Below are 23,875 nucleotides of genomic sequence, written 5' to 3'. Positions count from 1 at the left end.
CTTAGGTGTCCAGAGCTGCGCCTGACTAAAATCCCGCATCCTTCACTTGTTATACATCATTACGCGCCGCTATTTTTGCGTCGATTGCGTGCGAATCGCATGTAAAGACACGCAGTATTTCTCAGCAGGTTTTCGCACAGAATTGTGGTTGTAAATAGCAAAACCCCGACCACTTGCTAGCAGGACGAGCCATGCGAGCTAACGTGCCCTTAACATGAGAAGCCCCTCGCTTTGTATGGAGCCGCTGCATCCAGGACGGGGTAAGGAACATTCTCCGTGTCACACTGTAGCGGCCGCTCTACACTCCGCTACAGCACGCGACTTTAACCTACAGCATAAATATTACACTACACAGATTATGTTTCGGGTTATAGCCTACAATGCGGGGTGTGTTTGCTAGTATGCTCCAGCCACAGTGTTCTACTTAACCTCCCTTACTAAAGCGGTCCAAATGGTGTGTTGTTGCGCTTTGTGTATGTGTGTGTTGTTATTTACTCATTTATTACAGAATAATAACGATGTGGTTCACTGTTCTTGAACTTGATACTGCACACTGCCACTGATGATATAGGCTGCAATTAAGAGGAGGCTTATGTGGCAGTCTCACAATGATCTGAGCCTGTTGTGGACTGACTTTTTGTCCGGTGTAGTTTCAGATTACTCCGCCACAATGAGACACCTCGTTGTGTTGTCACTGCTGCTGCTGAACGCACAACATGTCACCTCATCCAAAGGCGTCAGTGCCAGTCTGAAAGCCAAGTGGAGCATGACCCCTTTCCTGTTGGAGACGTGGTAAAGGATTCTTTTCCGTTTTGAAGTCACGCAGTAGGTCAATGTACTGCACGTGTCCTGAGTTTAAACAGCCATCATCACATCACGTCACAGTAATGTCCAGGGCAATGCAAAAAGAACCATTAAAAACCGTTTGCTGTTCATGTCAGAGTCTAAATGACCGTAAATTATGGTTATTATGGATCTAATGCTGCCTTCATGTGCTCTGAAGAACATGATCCTCTCCGTTTGTGTAGTGGTAATTACGAGGGCCTTCTGTTCGAGTGCTTTCGTGGTCGTAGCAAAATGAAACATAAAAAACACTTTATCTGTAAGTAAATACATGTGAGATTTCCTACAGATGGCTCGTAGAAAAAGCAAGCAATTCAGTATTTTCTTTTATTTAAGTGGAAAGAGCGATGCCATTCAAACTAGATGCCATATAATTATGCAATTAAAATAATCTGCTGTTCACCATAGTGAGAGGTCAAAGGTTATTCAACTCTGGCATCAAAATGATTTCCCAGTTTGGCACTGGAAATTACAAGATGAGGGAGAGTTCATTCAATTTTCCACTTGTAAAATGGCATTTATCATAATTCCCATGACACATGAAGGCAGCATAAGGCCTTCAACCTTGATCATATTGTGAACATTTCATTGCACAATATTCTTGTGGCTAGACGTGGGAAATTCAGGGTTAAGAAATAAATAGTGCCATGCTTTGTAATAGATGTATAATTACAATATTGAGGATATTGTCTATCAAATTAAATGATATGAAAATAAAAAGAGACAGGAAGATCTAGTGTAATCAAGTGTATAAAGGGAAATGTTACAAATGTGGTACATTTTTATGGTCCATCTACATTTTGTGTAATGCCTCAACCGAGACATTGACAGACACATTGTAGCACATTCCTCATTGAATATTGTCTGAATATTGTTTTTGAGAAAATGCAAAAATAATAAATAAATGTTTGATTGCACACTTGATTATGACTTGATTTGACAATTACATGTGTAATTACATATCAAGTGTTTGCTTTTATTTTGGGATAACAGCCTTCTATTGTAACAAGCACATTTAACAGCAAAACCTGTATTTGTCATTTACTCCTGACTTTTTTTTTCTTCTGTCTAGTGAATTTGTTGGTGAAGATGGGAATGAAAAATTCTGGCAGTTTGTTGACACTGTGAAAGAACTCACAGTTTACAAGCAAGGAGGTACGATTGAACAACCACGAAGTGCTTCTGTAGCTGTGTTGACTTCATCCTGTATCAGTTTGTTCTCATCCAATGTTCAATATTATTTGAATATATCACTGACTTGACAACCCAACAAGCACTCTCCCATCTGTGCTGTGGAGTAAACATAAAAAGACCTGAAAAAAGGCTCTCTAGCTGACTATATATATAATAACAACAATGATGATGTTGTTTACCTGTGACTGGATCAGTTCGGGTGCGCTTTAACTGTTCTGTTTATCTTCTGGTTTGTCTTCTGATTGTCTTTAACACTCTGACTTTGTTAATTGCAGAGTCTGTGCGCTCCTACTTCAATCTGGTTGTTAAAAAAGCTGGCCAGTTCCTCACGGACCTCCAAGTTAATCTTCTCAAATTTGCTCTGTCATTGCGGACCTACTCCCCAGCGGTCCACGCGTCCCAACAGGTTTGTGGTCAAACACTGAGAACATAGATTAATTAAGAGGTAATAAAGCAATCTGCATTTCTTGTTAAAAAATGGCTTTGCGTTATACAGGCAAAAGCAAGCATTTATTTCTGAAGTGAAAAGTTAAATGATGCACTGCAAAATGTCTTGTCAGGTAATCATTGTATGAAACTGTGTGTAATAAATCGCATCAATACCTCATTTTCTCTCAACAGCACTCTTTCTCCAATCCACTGTAGACTGATAATTATGTCCAATTGATCCGCACATAAAAAACCCTGGGCTGATGAGTAAACTTGATTAAAGTGATTTTTTTTTTAAAGTGATGAAAAAATAGAGATAGTCTTCATTACCCAGCATTTATGACTGTCAAAATGTGTATGTTTAATCATGAACTTTAAAGCTTAAAGAAAATAAAATGTGACAAAAAATGTATTTGTCTTATATGGCATAATTAAATAGCTATAGCTAAAGTATAGCTATCAAAAGCTTTTTTTGTCTGTTTTGTGGTTATTAAAATGGTAGCTATTGGAAACTCTTTGAAGACCCAAAACATACTGAACACGCCTGGGTCGTCATCAACACATTTTACAATCACTTTTAAATTGATTTAATAGTACAACATTCTTTCCCCTCACAGATCGCAAGTGATGAACCTCCTCCTGACGCCTGCGCAGCCTTTGTCTCTATCCACGGCCAGCACACCTGCAGCCCCAAGGATATAAAGAAGCTCCTGAAGGCATCTGCAGGCAGGTAACAAAGGGGAATTTAACTGTGGAGATAGGGCAGGAGCTTGCTGAAAAGTAAAGGATTACTTTTAAACATTTATTTTAATGCTTAAATGTTTGCAGGCCAAAACCATATTTATACAAGGATGACCACATCTATCCTGGTGGAAATAAAACAGAAGTGCCTATTGTGATCTTGTACGCTGAAATTGGGACCAAGAAGTTCACGTCGTTCCATAAGGTGTTGTCTGAGAAGGCGGAAGAGGGGACACTTTTGTATGTGCTTCGCCATTATGTGGAAGTAAGTAGTTGTTTTACAGAGTGCATTTACTGTAAATGACCCATGACAAGAAACAAGCTACTTCTGTTCAATACCTGTGTGCATCTTTGAATAGATATAAGCCACTGCCCCCTCAGTCCTCTTTCAATAAGTGATTCCTGTAAGGCAATGCTCCTGAAATGTTTGTTACCAACTAAAAGCTTGAGCTATTGATGTTTCTTGTTTTTTTTTTCTTTTCTTTGAGACACGTGTGCAGAGAAGCAGAGAGAGTGGGAGTGAAAGACTCAGGCATTTCTTTGAATCTCTGTGAACAAAAGTGTCAAGGTTAAATGTCAGTATCTGCTGCAGTGCATGGCGCGATCCTTGTGCGTTTGATGTTAGCAGGCAAACAATTTTGTTAAACTTGTAATCGAACAGAAAAAGAAAGTTGAACACCAAACAAGAAAGTGTGTCTTCTCACATGTGTGTTGGGCTGCTATGCTCTTGGCTTGAATCCAAATGGGTTTTTTTAGGTTAGCTTTCCATGCCACTTTGTCATTAAGGTCGTTTTTAGGGACCAAACCATAGTCGTGGTCCCAGGACTATTACTTGTGCAGCCGGCATCTGTGAAACCTGGATTTTAACCCTTCTACTGACGTGTAATTAATCATGTCACAGAATGGTTAGCCAGGGTTGTTCCCATGCACTTCTAACTCAACATTTGGACTTGTCACTAGGGAAGATATGTTCTGTTATTCTAGACCTGGTTTAGACCTGGTGTAGTTCTGTTATAGACCTGGTGTAGCTCTGTTATAGACCGTTGTTCTGTTATAGACCGTAGTTCTGTTCTAGACCTGGTTTAGACCTGGTGTAGTTCTGTTCGAGACATGGTTTAGACCTGGTGTCGTTCTGTTCTAGACCTGGTTTAGACCTGGTGTAGTTCTGTTCTAGACCTGGTTTAGACCTGGTGTAGTTCTGTTCTAGACCTGGTTTAGACCTGGTGTAGTTCTGTTCTAGACCTGGTTTAGACCTGGTTTAGTTCTGTTATAGACATGGTTTAGACCTGGTGTAGTTCTGTTATAGACCTGGTTTAGACCTGGTGTAGTCCTGTTATAGACCTGGTGTAGTTCTGTTATAGACATGGTTTAGACCTGGTGTAGTTCAGTTATAGACCTGGTGTAGTTCTGTTATAGACATGGTTTAGACCTGGTGTAGTTCAGTTATAGACCTGGTGTAGTTCTGTTATAGACATGGTTTAGACCTGGTGTAGTTCTGTTATAGACATGGTTTAGACCTGGTGTAGTTCAGTTATAGACCTGGTGTAGTTCTGTTATAGACATGGTTTAGACCTGGTGTAGTTCTGTTATAGACCTGGTTTAGACCTGGTATAGTCCTGTTATAGACCTGGTGTAGTTCTGTTATAGACATGGTTTAGACCTGGTGTAGTTCAGTTATAGACCTGGTGTAGTTCTGTTATAGACATGGTTTAGACCTGGTGTAGTTCAGTTATAGACCTGGTGTAGTTCTGTTATAGACATGGTTTAGACCTGGTGTAGTTCAGTTATAGACCTGGTGTAGTTCTGTTATAGACATGGTTTAGACCTGGTGTAGTTCTGTTATAGACATGGTTTAGACCTGGTGTAGTTCAGTTATAGACCTGGTGTAGTTCTGTTATAGACATGGTTTAGACCTGGTGTAGTTCTGTTATAGACCTGGTTTAGACCTGGTATAGTCCTGTTATAGACCTGGTGTAGTTCTGTTATAGACATGGTTTAGACCTGGTGTAGTTCTGTTATAGACCTGGTTTAGACCTGGTATAGTCCTGTTATAGACCTGGTGTAGTTCTGTTATAGACATGGTTTAGACCTGGTGTAGTTCTGTTATAGACCTGGTTTAGACCTGGTATAGTCCTGTTATAGACCTGGTGTAGTTCTATTATAGACCTGGTTTAGACCTGGTATAGTCCTGTTATAGACCTGGTGTAGTTCTGTTATAGACATGGTTTAGACCTGGTGTAGTTCTGTTATAGACCTGGTTTAGACCTGGTGTAGTTCAGTTATAGACCTGGTGTAGTTCTGTTATAGACATGGTTTAGACCTGGTGTAGTTCTGTTATAGACCTGGTTTAGACCTGGTATAGTCCTGTTATAGACCTGGTGTATTTCTGTTATAGACCTGGTTTAGACCTGGTGTAGTTCAGTTATAGACCTGGTGTAGTTCTGTTATAGACATGGTTTAGACCTGGTGTAGTTCTGTTATAGACCTGGTTTAGACCTGGTGTAGTCCTGTTATAGACCTGGTGTAGTTCTGTTATAGACATGGTTTAGACCTGGTGTAGTTCAGTTATAGACCTGGTGTAGTTCTGTTATAGACCTGGTTTAGACCTGGTGTAGTTCAGTTATAGACCTGGTGTTTTTCTGTTATAGACCTGGTTTAGACCTGGTGTAGTTCAGTTATAGACCTGGTGTAGTTCTGTTATAGACATGGTTTAGACCTGGTGTAGTTCTGTTATAGACCTGGTTTAGACCTGGTGTAGTCCTGTTATAGACCTGGTGTAGTTCTGTTATAGACATGGTTTAGACCTGGTGTAGTTCTGTTATAGACCTGGTTTAGACCTGGTGTAGTTCAGTTATAGACCTGGTGTAGTTCTGTTATAGACATGGTTTAGACCTGGTGTAGTTCTGTTATAGACCTGGTTTAGACCTGGTGTAGTTCAGTTATAGACCTGGTGTAGTTCTGTTATAGACATGGTTTAGACCTGGTGTAGTTCTGTTATAGACCTGGTTTAGACCTGGTGTAGTTCAGTTATAGACCTGGTGTATTTCTGTTATAGACCTGGTTTAGACCTGGTGTAGTTCAGTTATATACCTGGTGTAGTTCTGTTATAGACCTGGTTTAGACCTGGTGTAGTTCAGTTATAGACCTGGTGTATTTCTGTTATAGACCTGGTTTAGACCTGGTGTAGTTCAGTTATAGACCTGGTGTAGTTCTGTTATAGACATGGTTTAGACCTGGTGTAGTTCTGTTCTAGACCTGGTTTAGACCTGGTATAGTCCTGTTATAGACCTGGTGTAGTTCTGTTATAGACATGGTTTAGACCTGGTGTAGTTCTGTTATAGACCTGGTTTAGACCTGGTATAGTCCTGTTATAGACCTGGTGTAGTTCTATTATAGACCTGGTTTAGACCTGGTATAGTCCTGTTATAGACCTGGTGTAGTTCTGTTATAGACATGGTTTAGACCTGGTGTAGTTCTGTTATAGACCTGGTTTAGACCTGGTGTAGTTCAGTTATAGACCTGGTGTAGTTCTGTTATAGACATGGTTTAGACCTGGTGTAGTTCTGTTATAGACCTGGTTTAGACCTGGTATAGTCCTGTTATAGACCTGGTGTATTTCTGTTATAGACCTGGTTTAGACCTGGTGTAGTTCAGTTATAGACCTGGTGTAGTTCTGTTATAGACATGGTTTAGACCTGGTGTAGTTCTGTTATAGACCTGGTTTAGACCTGGTGTAGTCCTGTTATAGACCTGGTGTAGTTCTGTTATAGACATGGTTTAGACCTGGTGTAGTTCTGTTATAGACCTGGTTTAGACCTGGTGTAGTTCAGTTATAGACCTGGTGTAGTTCTGTTATAGACCTGGTTTAGACCTGGTGTAGTTCAGTTATAGACCTGGTGTATTTCTGTTATAGACCTGGTTTAGACCTGGTGTAGTTCAGTTATAGACCTGGTGTAGTTCTGTTATAGACATGGTTTAGACCTGGTGTAGTTCTGTTATAGACCTGGTTTAGACCTGGTGTAGTCCTGTTATAGACCTGGTGTAGTTCTGTTATAGACATGGTTTAGACCTGGTGTAGTTCTGTTATAGACCTGGTTTAGACCTGGTGTAGTTCAGTTATAGACCTGGTGTAGTTCTGTTATAGACATGGTTTAGACCTGGTGTAGTTCTGTTATAGACCTGGTTTAGACCTGGTGTAGTTCAGTTATAGACCTGGTGTAGTTCTGTTATAGACATGGTTTAGACCTGGTGTAGTTCTGTTATAGACCTGGTTTAGACCTGGTGTAGTTCAGTTATAGACCTGGTGTATTTCTGTTATAGACCTGGTTTAGACCTGGTGTAGTTCAGTTATATACCTGGTGTAGTTCTGTTATAGACCTGGTTTAGACCTGGTGTAGTTCAGTTATAGACCTGGTGTATTTCTGTTATAGACCTGGTTTAGACCTGGTGTAGTTCAGTTATAGACCTGGTGTAGTTCTGTTCTAGACCTGGTTTAGACCTGGTGTAGTTCTGTTCTAGACCTGGTTTAGACCTGGTTTAGTTATGTTATAGACATGGTTTAGACCTTGTGTAGTTCTGTTCTAGACCTGGTTTAGACCTGGTGTAGTCCTGTTATAGACCTGGTGTAGTTCTGCTCTAGACCTGGTGTAGTTCTGCTCCAGACCTGGTGTAGTTCTGCTCTAGACCTGTTCTAGACCTGGTGTAGTTCTTCGCCCTTCGGGGCAACTGCTGTTGTTATTTCGGGCGTAACAAAAATGAATTGAATTGAAAGATGACTTAATTTATTATTCTGGTCACAATATAATTGTAATAATTGTTATTGATTTTAGAAGCAAAAAAAAAAAAAAAAAAAAAAAAAAAAGTACTTTCTTATCTGGCTGTTTTGTCACATTAACTATTTTGTCATTCAGGAAGTTTGATTTTTATAAAGCTGGTCACAAACTTAAGAGTATAGAATAGAGTTGGTTTGTTGCTGATGACTCATAAGCTATTATTTTACCATCTCAAGTGGAAGAATGTTAAGTTACTGCAGTGATATTTCTTATAGAGAAAGGTTTTGCTTGGCTTTCACTTCTTCACTAGTATAGAGTAAATGATCCACATTTGTTTTCATTGAGAGATAAAACAAGAAGAAATTGCAGTTAGAGCCTTGACCCCGTTTGTGTCAGTCAAATGCTGTTATTGTGTATTCTGTAATTCCCGTTCCCGCTCGTCTTATTTTCCATTCAGGAATAACCCTTGCAAATTGTCTGCCCCCGAGCAATTATTACTTTCCCTGTGAATTTCTCCTTGTGGCTCTGTTACAGAATCCAAAGCCTAAAACCATGCTTCTGTCTGGCTACGCTGTGGAGCTGGCTATCAAAAGCACTGAATACAAAGCGGTGGATGACACTCAAGTTAAAGGTGACTGACTGAACTATCAAATTAGCTTTTCAAATGTATGCAATTAACGCAACACTGTACACACGGCTGCTTTTTAGACTCAAGGACACCTTTGGCTGCTGAGGATGATGGAAATGATGAAGTCCAGGGTTTTCTGTTTGGGACTTTGAAGTAAGCTATACTGTGTGATGCTGAATATAAGAAGTGCATAATCCTCTTGCTAGGGTTGCCGCTTGACTGAAGGTTTTTTATTTTCCAAGGAAAGCTCACCCAGAATTGAAAGAAGGACTTAGTGAACTGCGCAAACATCTTCTTGAGAGCATGAATGACCTGGCCCCACTTAAAGTGTGGGAACTTCAAGGTAAAACATCTTTATGCTACTGCTGTATGTTTGTGGCTGAGGCTAGTGAGTGGTGGTCGCAGGGGTCGATGGCACAGATGGATAGCCTTGCCTCCATCAGTCTGCCTCAGGACAGCTGTGCACTCATTATCACCACCGCTGAGTGTAGAGTGGATGAATGATGTAATGTAAAGCGCTTTTGGTGTCTTGAATGGCCATTATTATCTGTTATTTATTGAGTTATTCATCTATTTCTTATTATTTTCTTTGTCTCTTTTACAGATCTAAGTTTTCAAGCTGCTGCTAAAATCCTCTCTGCCCCTAAATTTGATAGTCTCAAGATATTGCAAGACCTGAGCCAAAACTTTCCAAGTAAAGCGAGGTAGGAGAATGGAAATGTCTGCTGCAAAATAATGAGCCTATTTATTATTTAAAATAGATTATGTTTGTTTTCTGCATTATGTACAACCATTGGGTTTCTTCTGGTGTTATTTAAAATGCACCCAGAGTTTTGTTTAATGGCCTGGGTACAGACTTTTGCCTTTGTGATATGATTAATCAATCCAAAGGCACTTATGAGCTGCACAAGGAACACACTTTTATATATGCGCAGACATCATCCATCTTTTTGATGTTTGTTGTTTTTTTGGCACAGGGAGCTTATAAAAATGCCAAAAAAAAGTGCTGAGTAAGAATCAGGTGTTTACAGGGGAATTGACTGCGACCATCTTGAGAGCCTGCTCTTTTTTAGAGATTAAAACTGGCATTTTACTAGCGGCTGGGGATGTGCTAAAAGCAGTGTGACTGTATATGTGTTTTACCGCTTCCACAGATCATTGACACGGGTGACAGTAAAGCAAGAAATGAGAAAAGAAATTGAGGAGAACCAAAAGGTCTGATATCATCTCGCGTAGAATCCAGTATTGTTTTATTCCTGCCTTAGCAAGCAAGCCTGTAATCTATTATCTAAAGAATATTGTTTCTCAGCCACACTGCAGTAATGTTTTATTGTTAATTTCCCCCCCATCTCTGGACTGTCTTTTGCTTATGAGTCCTGCTGTGCTCCCGGCGCTCATCTTTCTTATTAAAACACCAGCCATTAAACATACAATTAGTCATTTAGAGCTTTAAGCATTAAACTGGCTCCTTCTGCTTGTTCTTTAAGCATCTCAGTGAGACTATTGGTGTTCACCCGGGAGACGGAGAGCTCTTCGTCAACGGGCTTCATATTGATCTGGACGTTCACAACTCATTCAGGTAGTGGGCTGAGAGTAGAGACCAGGTTCATGTGCCATTACTTCTTACAGTAACAAGAGTACAATACTTTACGCTTTTGTAATTTTTTCACAGCATTTTGGATATTCTCAGAGGAGAGGCTGAAGTTTTAGAGGGGCTTCATAATCTAGGCATAAAAGGGGAGCACCAAGCCAAACTGCTAAGATTACCTGTGAGCAATGTGGACGATAGTTATGCCCTAGACATCAGAGATCCAGCAATAATGGTAAGTCATGTCCTTATTCTTGGAGAGAAAATTAGATCTGGGATTAGGTTATTGCTGTAGCCTTGAGTATCACAGAACGTTGAATTATTAAAGAGAAAGTTGTCCGAGAAAAGCTTTTCATTCATTATCATCTACTGTAGGACAATAAGATTTCTTACTTGCATGTAACTGAAATGGCTCTTTTAAGCTATTGAGTATGTAAATGTTACTTTATAATACAGTGATTTTACTACTGAAAATACCGCAGCAAGGACACAGACAAAGTTACTTTACCAAAGGACACTAGAGCACAAGAACCATGAGCTGTTGTCTCTGGAGGAGGCGTGTGAGCGCAGGAGGTCCTCTCTGCTGCACAGGTTTATTTGAATCCTGTTCATGGTGACCTCCTGTGAGAGGGTTTTGGGTTCAAGTCTAAGCTTTGATCTTTGATCTTGACTTTAGTTTAAGTTTACAACATTTATAAATGGTAGAAACCTCTTCAGAAAAGGTTTTGTGCAGGCCTCTTTTCAAACATTTTCATGTTTCTTGCATATTGTGTGAATTAAGAAATGTTACTTTCTTTGCTGTATTGAAATATACAGAAATGTGTATATATATATCATTTGTAAGTATCATAAATATTCTAGTATAAAAAATATAGATACCTGTGGAAGCGTTCTTAACTCAAGATAAAACATTTTTACAGTTTTCTTTTGCCTTTCTATTTCCCAGTGGTTTAATGACATTGAGAATGACCCAATGTACCACAGTTGGCCATCAGGGGTGCAAGAACTCCTCAGAGCTACTTTTCCTGGAGTCATCCGGCAGATAAGACGCAATTTCTTTAACCTGGTAAGATGCAGATCCCTAATGAATGATGAACACAATGTAGTAAGCAAGAGTTCTTGCAAGAGTATGTTTAGGAAAGAATGAAATTATAGAGCTGATCATTAGTATCAGGAGAGAAGTTAACGGTTACTTGGTAAAATTAGTATTTATTTTTGTAACATAATAGAATACCATGTTGTTGTATTTTAGGTACAGTATTCATAGCGTTTAAGAGATTGCAAACCATTCCAAACCAAAGTTACCGCTGTATCACGCAAAATACAATCCTTGAAACTCAGTGTCTCGTGTTCTGAAACGTTAGCGACCGTGTACTTTTATGATTCAAGTTATTTATTTGGTTTTGTCAGGTCTTGTTCCTTGATCCAGTGCAGGAGGAGAGCGCGGAGCTAATGAAACTGGCAGAGCTTTTTTACAAGCACAAGATCCCCTTGAGGTTAGTGCTGGTAATTCTTTCACCTTTTACACCTGTCTGCCATTTCTCACCTCCAGTATTTATAATCTTTGCCCTGCTGTAATTCTCGCATCACCTGCAAATTGAATACTTGTTTTTGCCTCTTGTAGGATTGGATTTGTGTTTGTTGTCAACACCAAAGATGAGATTGATGGCTTCTCCGATGCTGGGGTGGGATTTTACCGACTGCTAAATTACATTGCAGAAGAATACGATTTATCCCAAGCACTATTGTCTATAGTCTCGGTAAGCAAGCACAGAGTTGAGAAATAAGTAAGTTTGTAGTCCCATACCCCTATGCGTCAAGTCTTTTTTATTATGCCTCGTATTATGCTGTGGATTGAGTCATTATTAGGCGAGAAGAGTCAGCAGGATTTTACATCTCGTCCTTTCAAACCAAGATAGAAATTATTGATAGTGGCAGTGAATTGGAAGATGGTGATAGTCAAATTTGTTCTGTGTCTGTGTCTTACAGCTGTACAACAAAGTAGATGCTGGGGAGCAGCTGTCTGTGGATACTATCTCTGCTTACATCAAGAGAAAATTCCCCAAAGCCAATGTAGAGAAGATACTGGGTGACGATTCAGAGTACGATGAAAGAAGAAAGGTAAGAACTTTATCTATAATATACAAAAGAAATTCAAGGAGGTTGAGGTGCAACATGTGATCTCCGACAGATAAACATGACAGATGAAGAACACGCTTCATCGGCAGGTGTTATTCGTGTGTTTCAGTTCCCTGTTTTTAGTAATCTGGCTCAGGCCAGATAGATATGTGTCTCTGAATTGAGTTCTTCACATAAATCAATCTGGGAAGGCTCTCTTAAGGATGTAAAAAAATACTTCATGCTGATTGGTCAAAGCGTCAATAGAGCGGAAGAATTAGAAATATCTAAATTGTGTTCAATCCAGTGTTCAGAAAGGCACAGTCTTTCTCATCCACAAACGTACAAAGTGCCATTGTGTGCACGCTTTTGAAAAACAAAATAGTCTGTATTTCACCTAAAATCGGCTGAAGTACGGCCATCAGCCCCGCAATGTTTGTTTTGGCTTCCATCCAAACCACAATGCTGCTCTGTGATTGGTTCCAGTTCCGCTAAATGCCATGTGATTGGCTCGTTTACCACTGGTTCAGTGTTCAAACGAATCAACGAAAGCCAAACAAGATGGATTCTCAAGAGTTTCTGAACAGAGAATTCATCTTACTGTTTGGGTTATGTTTTTAGGCAACAATTAGAGGACATTTGACATGAGACATTGAAATTCATTCATTCATTAATTTTCTGGGTGACTGGAGCTTATCCCAGTGACTTTGGGCCTTAGGCGGGGTACAACTTGGACAGTGGCCAACTTGTCGCAGGGCCCTGCTTACAGCACCTGGTTTTCCCAGGCGGTCTCCGTGCTCAGGGTGGTATGGCCGTGCTCAGGGTGGTATGGCCGTGCTCAGGGTGCTATGGCCGTGAGACATCAATATATAATATTTATTTAGTTTTGAATTGTTGATATCTATAGCAATGGTGCACCCTGAAACCCTTTTAGGTCTAAGTGAAAATTGTGTTCTCAAAATTGATGTGATCAAGAAGATCATATCCAAAACTGCTGTTTGTGGGGAGAATTTGCAAAGGTTCGAAAATTAGTTGGATAAACGGTCTGTAATTTAACTTAAAGGGGCATTATGTAACTTTTCCAATGGAGGACCCCCATGCTTGTCTTGATGGAGAAGTTATTCCTTGTCCTGTAATGTGGCATTGAATTTATCAATCTCCATTGAGACAAGCATGTGACGTCACAAGGCAAAGTTACAGCTCAGATCTGTGGAGAGACGAGTCCACTGTCTGTAAGAATATGTTTTTTCCCCCAATTAAACTCTTTTAGTTGAATAAAGGCAAGATAAATATGTTTAATACATTCCATACATTCCAGGCAAAGCAATGATGTGACAGACCTTCAAGAAAAGTTTTGTTAAACTAGTGTAAAGCACTTAGTGGATCGGAGGAAGTTGGTTTGCTTTTGATGGCACTTTGGAGGAATGACTTGTGTCTGCAAACTAAATCAAACTGTGATTTTTGCCTGAGAGAAACTACAAGGATAAACAGTAATTTATGACAGGCATTTTGCCAAATTGTGCTATTCTTTGGACTTTGATGAGCTATGTGGAAGATCTGCACTAAACTAAATTTAACCAAGTTGAAAGTATTTAGCTCATGGAGATGGGCCATTTCCAAACTGTTTCCACTGTTGTCTGGACATTTGTCTCTAGGCCTAAATGCACTGCACTGTGGTGCCACAATAAGAAAACACAATCCAGCCTAGACAGTCTAGACTGTTGCTGTTAGTTTGTGTCCTATAATAATGTCATAGCCCAATACGACGGCTGACCATTTCCTTCTCTAGCTGTAGCCCTCTGTTGCTCTGGACTATTACATCCAGACTAAAAAAAACATGCAAATATATGAGAATTAAGAAGCAAGTCTGCATGTTTTTTCAAGCTACATTGCAACTTTTTGAAACTTGAAAATGTTGTTTCCCCTCATTTATAAGGCATTTAATACAGCTTTTGTAAATTAACAACAAGAGAAAACTAGTGCTCTTGATTGCATGGCAATCACAACCATGGCATAAACAATTAATAGTGTGGTTTTGGGTCCATTCAAATGTCCTGCACTATCCATAGAGAAAGTAAAAGAAGAAAATAGCCTCTTTACCTGATCAGTGTCATTTGTGTGGTCTCTGTTAGGAAGGAGCACTCTTCTATAAGAAAAGTGGCCTTGGTTCTCTTCCTCTGGCTTTATTTAATGGAGTCCCACTCAGCCCAGATGAGATGGACCCAGATGAACTGGAGACTGTCCTGCTGCAGCGCATCATGGACACCACCAACGCCTTCCAGAGAGCTGTCTTTATGGTACCAAAGCAAAAAACATCATTAAGAAATTTTTGATGGCATACCAGACTTATATCCTCAATCTTGTCTCTGTTTCAAGGGTCAGTTGACAGAAGGCACTGATGTGGTTGACTATCTGATGGAACAGGCCAATGTAGTCCCCAGGATGAACTCTATTATTTTAAGCAATGACCGGAAGTACCTGGACTTCACCGCCAATCCAAGTAACGCACTCTGAGCTCGGGCAGTATTGATTCAACCTCTGCTGCTGCCGTGACACTGGTGAATTTCCTTTTCTTTGCAGTGGTACATGACTGGGAGGACACAACGATGTTTTCTTATCTGGAGTCGAGAGACAAGACGGCCGTGGTAGCTAAAATAATGAAATACTTTTCAACCAGTGGTGAGTAGTAAAATAAAATAAGAGTTCTAAAAACACATGTATTTATTTTTTATTTTGAATTTAAATATGTCTACCATTTATGTTGATTATTATGATTTGGGATTATTGATAATAGAAGAAAAATAATAATAGTTTATAGATGATTGTCTGTGATTGTAAGAGTGAACTTTGGGTCAAACAAATCTAAATAGCACTTTTCTAATAACTAGTTACTCCTGATATTATGTATAAGGTGCATTCTTTTCCACGACTTTATGCCAAATAAAACCTTCCTTTTTGTATGTGAGCCCCGAAACAATATGCTACAAAACAAAAATTCAATCTGCTCTTGGTTACTGGCGCCAAAAACTGTGAAATTTGACCTTTGTTAAGGCAGGCAGGTTGCGCCTCAAGCAAGGTAATTGCTGGGTGTGCAGCCTGGCTTTTGGCCAACAGTCTAAATGGTCATCAGAACCAGATTTCCCTGCTGAGGCTTCGAGTCGAGCCAACTCTGTCTGAGTCTGATTGTCACCTTCTAACTATGGACTGACAGGATATAGCTTTAACTCAATTTATGTTCTACATTACGGCTCTATTTTCAGTGCAATTGTTCTGCTCTTTCATTTCAGATTCAAATGAAGTGAATGCTGTGACCATGTGGGTAGTAGGGGATTTTGACAAGGTTTCAGGAAGAAAACTGTTAATCAATGCTTTGAAACACGTGGTGAGTCTGAAATCATTTTTTATTCACTCAAAATTAATAAACTTGGGGAAAAAATTAAGAACAGTGCTTCAAATAATAATGAATGATAAAAAATGACGGAATGGGATTTACTTAACAATACATAGTAGAAATAGAAGAATATAAAACAAATCTTTACAGTTGCATGAATCCAACATATTTCCCTGCTGTACATCCTGCTAAAAGCTTTGTGTTTTCCTGCTTCTGTGAGAGCAGAAAGCCAGCCGTGGAGTGCGTGTTGGTGTGATAGACAACCCCAAAGGCAAGCTCACAGAAGATAACACTGTGCTGTACCGGGCAATCTGGGCTGCTCTGCTAACACAGAAGAAGAAGACTGCTGTGGAATTTGGGCTCAAACTCTTGAGAGAGGAAGGCAACCAGCTTTCACTGAAGGGCAAGATGAAGGAGTTTCTACTAAAGGTGAACAATGTGGAAATTATACAAACTAAAGTGCTACTGTATTGTAATGAAATACTCTTTTATTTTTTTGGATGAGCTTCTTTTCTTTGAGACAAACTACGTAATTATAGATACTGCTTTTAAGTCGGGGTAATAGATTTTTCAACTGTAAAAGGAGGAATTTGGTATTTAGATCAATCGAACTAGTTTATTGCTCTTACAAATTCTTTTGGCACATTGTTAGTATTCAATGCTTTCACTAGCACAGCTTTAGATCAGCTTTTTCAGACAAAGAAGGATGGACCACCCATGGGCAGCCAATCAGCTCTCTTTTCAAGGTGTAATATAGTGCTGCACGTGGCTCTTAAAGCGGAGAGAAGAAGAGAAGAAAATATACTCATTTATATATATAAAAAAGTCTGGTAATACAGCAACTTTTAAGGGTTTTCCTAGTGAAGTTGTTAGCATCATTTAAAATCAATATTTTTTTTCAAACTCGTACCATTATGAGAAAACATTAAACTAATAGAACAGCTTTTGCAAGAACAAACAGCAGATGTCAGCTCAATATGACAAAAATAGTTGGCTAAAGCGTGTAGCTGGTAAAGTTGATTGATGAGCCTGTCATTTTAGCCCTCTCCTGAACACCGCTTTACAGAGTACACTGAGCACACACACGGATAGCACAGCGAGTGACCCACCGCCTGTCAGTTCCACTCGGATTACCACACGAGTCAACACAAACTTGGCTCCTCTTGCTGAGTCTTGAGCTCCGAGCTGCTTGTGCATGCCTGGAGTCTGGGCACAGATGAATAGTCCAGGTACTGCTCGCCGTTCAACTCAGCAAGAGGCTCGTGCGTTCAGCCGAGCGTGACCGACTCAGCCTCCATAAGCACCCACCTACCTACAGCTTTCCTCCTACCTACACCAGCGCAGGAACAGAGAGGGTGTTATACAGCACTAATCAACAAATGAGCGGCTGACAGGAGGGCAAGTGTCGCTCCCATCTCTCCCGCCAGAATAACTCCTACAGCGCGAGTTACATTTGGGACCAACCATAACAAACTGCCCCTCAATTACCGCCCTTAAACAATGGAGAGAGAATGGGCTGGAAATAGAAAGGAGGGAAGACGGGTAGGAGCTGGCCGTGAGAGCTGAGAACCACAGTCAAGGGATATGGTTTTATTATTGGCTGGCAGACAGAGTTGCTGACTGGATTGTGCTGACATTATTAGTATTTCACCTGTTCTCCTGAGAAGGGAAATGTTTGTGAAAGTAATAACCCAGCCTCCAAACCCTCCCCCTCTCCCACACTTAATTTGTTATAGACATAAATGGACGTGGACTAATTAAACGTTCCCTGTATTAATTACAAATGGATTCGATTTCATTTTTACCTGTGCATTTTTGACAGCTAGTTTTGTCGGCTGACATATTATGTTTGAAAATGCAAGGACATTCCTAAGGGACTGGTTCAATATTCAGGTAAATAACCACACCATTAAGAATATCTGCAACATTATAGTCCGGTTCATTGGGTCTTCTGATATACCGGTTGATAACTATAGTTTCTCATAATAGGACCTCTATTTTTATCATAACCATTTCAGCTGCTGAGGAAGTGCTGCTGAAAACTGTCAATTTATGTTATTAAAAAAGTATAGTCGTCTACAACATTGGTATTAAATGTATATTTCTTGTTTATTTATTTATGATTGTGTTTTAATTATTTTAGGGAATGGATGATGATGCTTTTGAGAAGAAGTTCAATACAATGGAAGTGGATTTTATTCAGAGCCAGCAGCTCTTCTGCCGAGAAGTGTTGAAGCTGAGTCCTGGAGAGCGAGCAGTAATCAGTAATGGCAGGGTGAGCTATATATTTTTTTTCCAAATACAAGAGCAATTCTGACAGATGTACATCGACTGATTCAGATAAGCGTATGAAAGGTTAATCGTAAATTGCAGCCCTGACACGTTTTCATTGTTGCAGATTCTTGGTCCATTTTATGAAGAGGAAGAGTTCACTGTAGATGATTTTCACTTGCTGGAGAAGATTACACTGAGTTCTGCGGAAAAAGTCACAACCAAAGTGCAAGAGATGGGGATCAAGTCAAAGCAGTATGTTTTTAGACGTATACTGTGCTTTTTGTATGCTCTGTGTAAGAGTGTAATGGCTCATCTACATTAATCCTCTATCACAGGGCAACGGACTTGGTCATGAGAGTCGATGCCCTCCTAAATGCAGCCCCCAAAGGAGATGTCAGAAGGGACGTCCACTTTTTGAAAGACAAACACAGGTCAGTTAACGTCTATACACATGGTTTAGGGTGCCCTCCTCTTCTGTTGTGTAATTGTGTTATACTCTACTCCTCTTCAGTGTTCTCCATCTGTCTCCACGTGAAAATGATGTGTTCTATGATGTGGTGGCTATTGTTGACCCTCTCACAAGAGCCGCACAGAAGCTGTCATCTTTGCTCAATGTAAGTTGTAACACTTAATATTTTGAGATTTCCTTCCTCCAAAGCCAGTACTGATAAACTTGATATTTGTATTAAAAGTATGGCAGTGGATTATACACATGTACACATATTATATCTCCCACCTCTAGTCCCAATACAATTCAAATAGAATTAAAATGGTTCCGTTAGGAGCCAAACCTTGTCATGACCCTGTTCTGTTTGCATTTTGGAGGTTCTCAGTCAAGTGGTCAACATGAGGCTGCAGGTGTTTCTGAATTGCAAGTCTAAGCTATCTGAGATGCCCCTCAAGAGGTAGGTACTAGTACCTGTAATTAAATTGTCTTGTTTGTTGTGTTGTTTGTGCATCTTCTGACCACTGCAGTCCTGCCTTGTGGCTTTCTTTTGTAAGATTCCACTGCACAGATGCAATCTGCTTAATAACACTGTCTTATTGCTTTGGGCCTCCCTGTGCTTCTACCAGCAAATTGCTTACAGTGTTCGCAGATGTGGTCCAAATCAGCAGCTCTGCAAAAATGCATAGAAAAGCCGCAAACTGTCCTTGAAATTGCGAACCACAAAGGCAATTATATTACTTAGTAGAATGTTGTATAAATTGTGGTTGTTTAATAATTTTACAACGTTTGGTGCAGGGCTTATTTGCCTTTTGTTTGTTTTTTAATCTGTAGATTCCAAAGGGCACAAATAGAGTACATCGTATTTACACAGAGCAACTTCCTGTTTCATGTCTCTTGTCAGATGCCCAGAACTGCAGTAATCCCCAGGGATAGAGCCAAGCCTTTACTGTCACACTGAAGCCTAAACTGTGATGCTGGTTATTTAATATCTCCACTGCTTTTGAGGATTGGGCCACCTCTTACAGACAACATTCATTCATTTATACACTGGCATTCTTTTACCCAAGAGTGCTGACTGCTTTTACTACTTAGAGTCTGCTTTAATAACTGAAACAATGTATGCTATTATTTTGAAGGAATATCTAATGCATATTTACCTGAATAGACAAATCATCAGACTAAGTATAATTAAACTTTACATTAAACAAACTGCAGCTGCAGACCAAGCATTAGCATAACAATTAGCCTCTGCAACACTGAACTGCATTAGAGTTCGAGGCTAGTGAACATATAGTTTTATTGCTTTATTGCTGTACAGTAGATGCCTTACTTAGAGACTACACATGCAGCTATCAAAACACAGCCTTGTGCTGGGATGGAGGCTGTTGCACAATATGGCATCATCATTTTTGTCTCTTGAAGAAAAAAAATGTGGATTTCAGTTAAATAACAAAGCTGTATATGTTTTTCAGCTTTTATCGTTTTGTCTTGGACCCTGATGTAAAGTTCTTAGGCAACGACACCGTATCAGCAGGACCAGTGGCACGGTTCATGGACCTCCCTGAAACTCCCCTCCTCACCCTCAACATGATTACCCCCGAGAGCTGGATTGTGCAGGCTGTGAACAGCCCCCATGACCTCGATAACATTCACCTACTGGAGGTACTTGATGCTAAAACGCTGCTGTATCAGATCTCAGCATGTGTTGATTGTGAATGATACTGTATTCAATGGGGTTTGAAAATCATAGCAATTTTTAAAAAGACATAGTACAGATTGTCTGAACTTCAGAGGATTAGTCTTTTTTATAGCTACTGAAACTGATTTGTCACTCTAGGTGAGTGGAGTTGTCTCTGCAGAATATGAATTGGAGCATCTTTTGCTGGAAGGCCACTGCTTTGACCTTTCGACCGGGCAGCCTCCCCGCGGACTGCAGTTCACTCTGGGCATGAGCCAGAACCCGCTTATGTATGACACCATTGTCATGGCAAACCTGGTCAGTGGCAAACACAATCATTTTAAATGCAAAATGCAAGTTACTGGTACTAAGTATTTGTTTCCAACAGGGATATTTCCAACTGAAAGCCAACCCTGGTGCGTGGATCCTGCGGTTACGTAAAGGGAGATCAGAGGATATCTATCAGATTGTGGTGTACGTGTTCCTACACATACTTCATGCACAGCAGTTTGGAGTGCCAAGGATTATGAATCATGTTTATATGATTATTTGGTTTGTTTGACAAAATAGGTGTTTTTTTACCTTGACATGTTGTGGTGAGCATCTGTCATCGAAACAACTAATTATTGAATGCATGATGAATTTCATCAATGGGATGTTAATTATTGAATTGATCGGTTTATCCTTATGAAGGTTGTTTTCAGGTACACTTTTCCTTTTTAAAGTAGCAGCTATGAAACCCATCACTATGGAAACACAGAGCTGCTGACACTGTAGCAGCTCAAGGTTTTGATGAGTGCAGGGAGTTGTGCTCTGCGCAGAGGGGAGAGAGACAGGTAGGAGGAAAGGGCTGCTATTAAAAAGACCGAGCGCAGAGATGATTCAGATGATCCACCTCAAAGCGCACAATATCAGCAGCAGAGTGTTTCGGAGTTTGAAAGCGTAGGAGTCGCGTTTACTCTACATAATGCATTGGTGTTTTCTAATTTCCCCGGACAAACAGTAACAGTGCTTCCCTTGGTGGTTTTCACACTTTCTCACATACATTTGTAACTTTGCTGACTCTCCTTGACTTTCTTTTATTCATTTAAATCGTCTCGGCTCATTTACACAGCCACAATGAGAGTAGAACTTCCCTTAAATAGGTCGCACTAACCTGACCCTGTCTCAAATGACCGAGTCTCACCATAAAGCACCAGGTTAGATTTTCACTACAGTCACTGATGTTGTCTTTGCACCTCCTCGCACTAAGATTTAGGACACATATAGCCTTTGGTTCCTCCGAAATCATATCAGACAAGCCAAGATTTATTCCCCAATCCTCCAGGTGGAGCTAAGAGGTGATGTCATTTTTCACCTTGGCAGTGTCATTATTCTTGTGGTTAGCGGCGCTCTGCCCTGGTTAGGTGGCCGATCAGAGCCTTGTGGGAGTGTCCGCACTCTCTAGTCCCCGAGCACACCTTTTCCTGGTGCACTCCGCCATCTCTGCTACTTCTGCCGCTGCACTGGGCCCTGACAGCGATGAATGAGATGACTGCTTCTTCTCTCTTCCGTGCAGGCATACAGATTGATCCCCAGTGCTTCCTAACACGGGCCGTAAAAGCTCAGTTCCAGCGAGTGACAGAAGAGGGCCATTGCACAAGCAGCCCTTAGACATGAGGGGAAATGCACTTATTCCTAATACGGAACAAGGAAGGACATTCAACAAAATGATATGGTTAGGTTTCAAGTTCAGTGATGTACTTTATCCGGTATAAGGGACTTGAGGTCTTGCTTTGTAAAGTTTTACTCTTAAATAACCCTGGCTGACAAAGCACAATGTATACTGTCCAAATCCATTTTCAGCCTTCATAGTGACAGTTCAGGGATAACTTTTCACCAGACTTTCTATTGTTTCTGTGAGAATATGGTATGCCTTTTTTTGGGTATTGTCTTTTTGTTTTACACTGGTTATGTTTTGCTAAAGCTTAAAGTTAGAACTTTATTCAGAGCAGCAAATCTGTAGTACGGCAGTGTAACTATTATTGAGCCAATCATTTACAAAAACAATTTGCTTGTTCGTTCCCTCACAACCACTTCACATCCACAGCGACATTTAAAACATGAATCACAAAATATTACCAATTAATTATAATAAATGTGTACTTCATTTTTACAGTGGATAAGCGCTTGTTTGTTTCAATTTGAATTATGACACAAATAATCGCAAGCTCTTTTAACTGTAATAAAACCAATTCCATTAATGAATCCTCAGCGTTTCAGATCTGCAGTTATTGATTTTCATTTCTATTTCCAGACATGATGGCACCGATTCTCCTGCAGATGCTGGCGACGTTATTGTCGTGCTTAATAGTTTCCACAGCAAGATCATCAAAGTCAGAGTAAGTACGACTAACCGTTTCTTTGTGTCCTTGTTTTGTTTGTAAGTCTTTTTTCGGCACAATTTGAAAACGTCTCATCATCTTCCCATCGCAGGTACAGAAGAAAGCAGATCAAATCAACGAGGATCTTTTGAGTGAATCGACTGAAAGCGGAGGCATCTGGGACTCCATTGCAAGGTACTAGTTTAACTTTTTTTTTTACATGAAGCTTTTAAGGTCCCGGTATGTAGTTGGCGCCCTGGTGCCCGGGCTCACTGGCGGTAATGACTTTACAGTCCCATCGCTGGCTTAGCGGGTGGACCCTGTATTTCATGTGTTCATTGGGGTTTTCAGGAGGTCTTCATCCCCGGGATCCATGCTGCGATATTATGCTGTAAGATCTAATATAGCAAAAAATATGTGCTTCTGTAGGTATGTGCGTGGTAGATAAATGCCTGTATCTGCTCGTGTGTGTGTGTGTGTGCGTGTGTGTGCGTGTTTGTGCGTCTGCATCCTTACACCTAACTGTGTGATCCTGTCTCCTCACTTTATGCCTGCTTTTTCAAGTGTTTGGAGCACTTTAGAGAAAAGGTAGGCTGTGGCGCTGTAACGCATTTAACACTTCTTTGTTATAGTCATTGGCATGCAGTGTTTATTGACTTAGTTTTTTTCTCGAGTGCAATGGCATATGCTTTGGTGTTCACGGATTATCTTCAGCAGCTCAAATATATACGGTTCAAATATTCAACTTCAAGTGGAATTAAAATGTACAGTCAGAATGATTCAATGGTACTTTTAAACCATGCTATTGGATATTTATGACTTTATACTGTATGCCATGACTGCTAAAGTATAACCAGTATTGAAGGAGATAGCCATTTGCTGGTTTGGTGGGCCTCCTGTAAATGCCCAGAGGGGCTCTTGGCAGTACTGTCTTATCCTATCTCACTCAAGACAAAGTTTGCAGTAGACGCAGAAGTTTTTTACATACACTCAGTTGTTTTTTTCTTCAGTATTTTTGGGACATTGCTCAATAATTCCCTTTTAACGATGGTGTTCTGTTTACAGTGTCCTTTTCACCCCACTTGTTACTTCAAATACAACCAAAGTCAAACAATTTTTCAAACATGACAAGTTTCCCTTTCGCTGTGAAAGCAGAGATGTCTCAACACACCAGAGTTCATTGGTAACCTCTGAATGCTGGCGGTGATTCATTTTAAAGGGCAAGCCTGCAGACGTGTATTGATCTAACACCTCCGAAGATTTGGAGAGGTGAAAGTCAGCATCAGTAAAGAACATGGAGGCTCCGGTGGCTTCTGTGGAAAGTTTTGATTTAGATTTTTGCTTTTATATCAAACAACATTTAAACGTATTTCTTTCCACTGTAATATATATGAGTCATCCACAGTAG

The 23,875-nt window shown here is 40.2% G+C and overlaps 1 protein-coding gene across 2 annotated transcripts in view; it reads left to right on the top strand.

Moving 5' to 3' along the window:
* The first annotated feature begins 642 nt into the window (after nucleotides 1-642).
* Nucleotides 643-23,875, top strand: part of uggt2 (UDP-glucose glycoprotein glucosyltransferase 2) — a 29,748-nt gene continuing 6,515 nt past the window's right edge. The window contains exons 1-32 of one of the 2 annotated variants that reach the window (XM_072444610.1): nucleotides 643-792; nucleotides 1,916-1,998; nucleotides 2,313-2,443; nucleotides 3,084-3,196; nucleotides 3,295-3,472; nucleotides 8,514-8,610; nucleotides 8,688-8,760; nucleotides 8,850-8,950; nucleotides 9,212-9,311; nucleotides 9,762-9,822; nucleotides 10,095-10,186; nucleotides 10,280-10,430; nucleotides 11,142-11,261; nucleotides 11,606-11,691; nucleotides 11,820-11,955; nucleotides 12,185-12,316; nucleotides 14,446-14,610; nucleotides 14,690-14,813; nucleotides 14,894-14,992; nucleotides 15,601-15,695; nucleotides 15,930-16,133; nucleotides 17,848-17,979; nucleotides 18,103-18,230; nucleotides 18,314-18,409; nucleotides 18,490-18,592; nucleotides 18,804-18,883; nucleotides 19,899-20,088; nucleotides 20,264-20,422; nucleotides 20,493-20,578; nucleotides 22,401-22,485; nucleotides 22,580-22,662; nucleotides 23,032-23,055. In XM_072444610.1, the coding sequence (XP_072300711.1) occupies nucleotides 671-792; nucleotides 1,916-1,998; nucleotides 2,313-2,443; nucleotides 3,084-3,196; nucleotides 3,295-3,472; nucleotides 8,514-8,610; nucleotides 8,688-8,760; nucleotides 8,850-8,950; nucleotides 9,212-9,311; nucleotides 9,762-9,822; nucleotides 10,095-10,186; nucleotides 10,280-10,430; nucleotides 11,142-11,261; nucleotides 11,606-11,691; nucleotides 11,820-11,955; nucleotides 12,185-12,316; nucleotides 14,446-14,610; nucleotides 14,690-14,813; nucleotides 14,894-14,992; nucleotides 15,601-15,695; nucleotides 15,930-16,133; nucleotides 17,848-17,979; nucleotides 18,103-18,230; nucleotides 18,314-18,409; nucleotides 18,490-18,592; nucleotides 18,804-18,883; nucleotides 19,899-20,088; nucleotides 20,264-20,422; nucleotides 20,493-20,578; nucleotides 22,401-22,485; nucleotides 22,580-22,662; nucleotides 23,032-23,055 (3,629 nt within the window). In that variant the 5' untranslated portion in view covers nucleotides 643-670. The remainder of the gene's footprint in view (nucleotides 793-1,915; nucleotides 1,999-2,312; nucleotides 2,444-3,083; nucleotides 3,197-3,294; nucleotides 3,473-8,513; nucleotides 8,611-8,687; nucleotides 8,761-8,849; nucleotides 8,951-9,211; nucleotides 9,312-9,761; nucleotides 9,823-10,094; nucleotides 10,187-10,279; nucleotides 10,431-11,141; nucleotides 11,262-11,605; nucleotides 11,692-11,819; nucleotides 11,956-12,184; nucleotides 12,317-14,445; nucleotides 14,611-14,689; nucleotides 14,814-14,893; nucleotides 14,993-15,600; nucleotides 15,696-15,929; nucleotides 16,134-17,847; nucleotides 17,980-18,102; nucleotides 18,231-18,313; nucleotides 18,410-18,489; nucleotides 18,593-18,803; nucleotides 18,884-19,898; nucleotides 20,089-20,263; nucleotides 20,423-20,492; nucleotides 20,579-22,400; nucleotides 22,486-22,579; nucleotides 22,663-23,031; nucleotides 23,056-23,875) is intronic. The other variant, XM_072444611.1, reaches the window with a different exon arrangement.

The sequence above is a fragment of the Eucyclogobius newberryi genome, unplaced genomic scaffold, assembly GCF_026437365.1.
Source record: "Eucyclogobius newberryi isolate DKJ021-1_F unplaced genomic scaffold, fEucNew1.0.hap1 SCAF_14, whole genome shotgun sequence".
NCBI lineage: Eukaryota > Metazoa > Chordata > Actinopteri > Gobiiformes > Gobiidae > Eucyclogobius > Eucyclogobius newberryi.
This window is presented reverse-complemented; position numbering and strand designations above follow the sequence as displayed.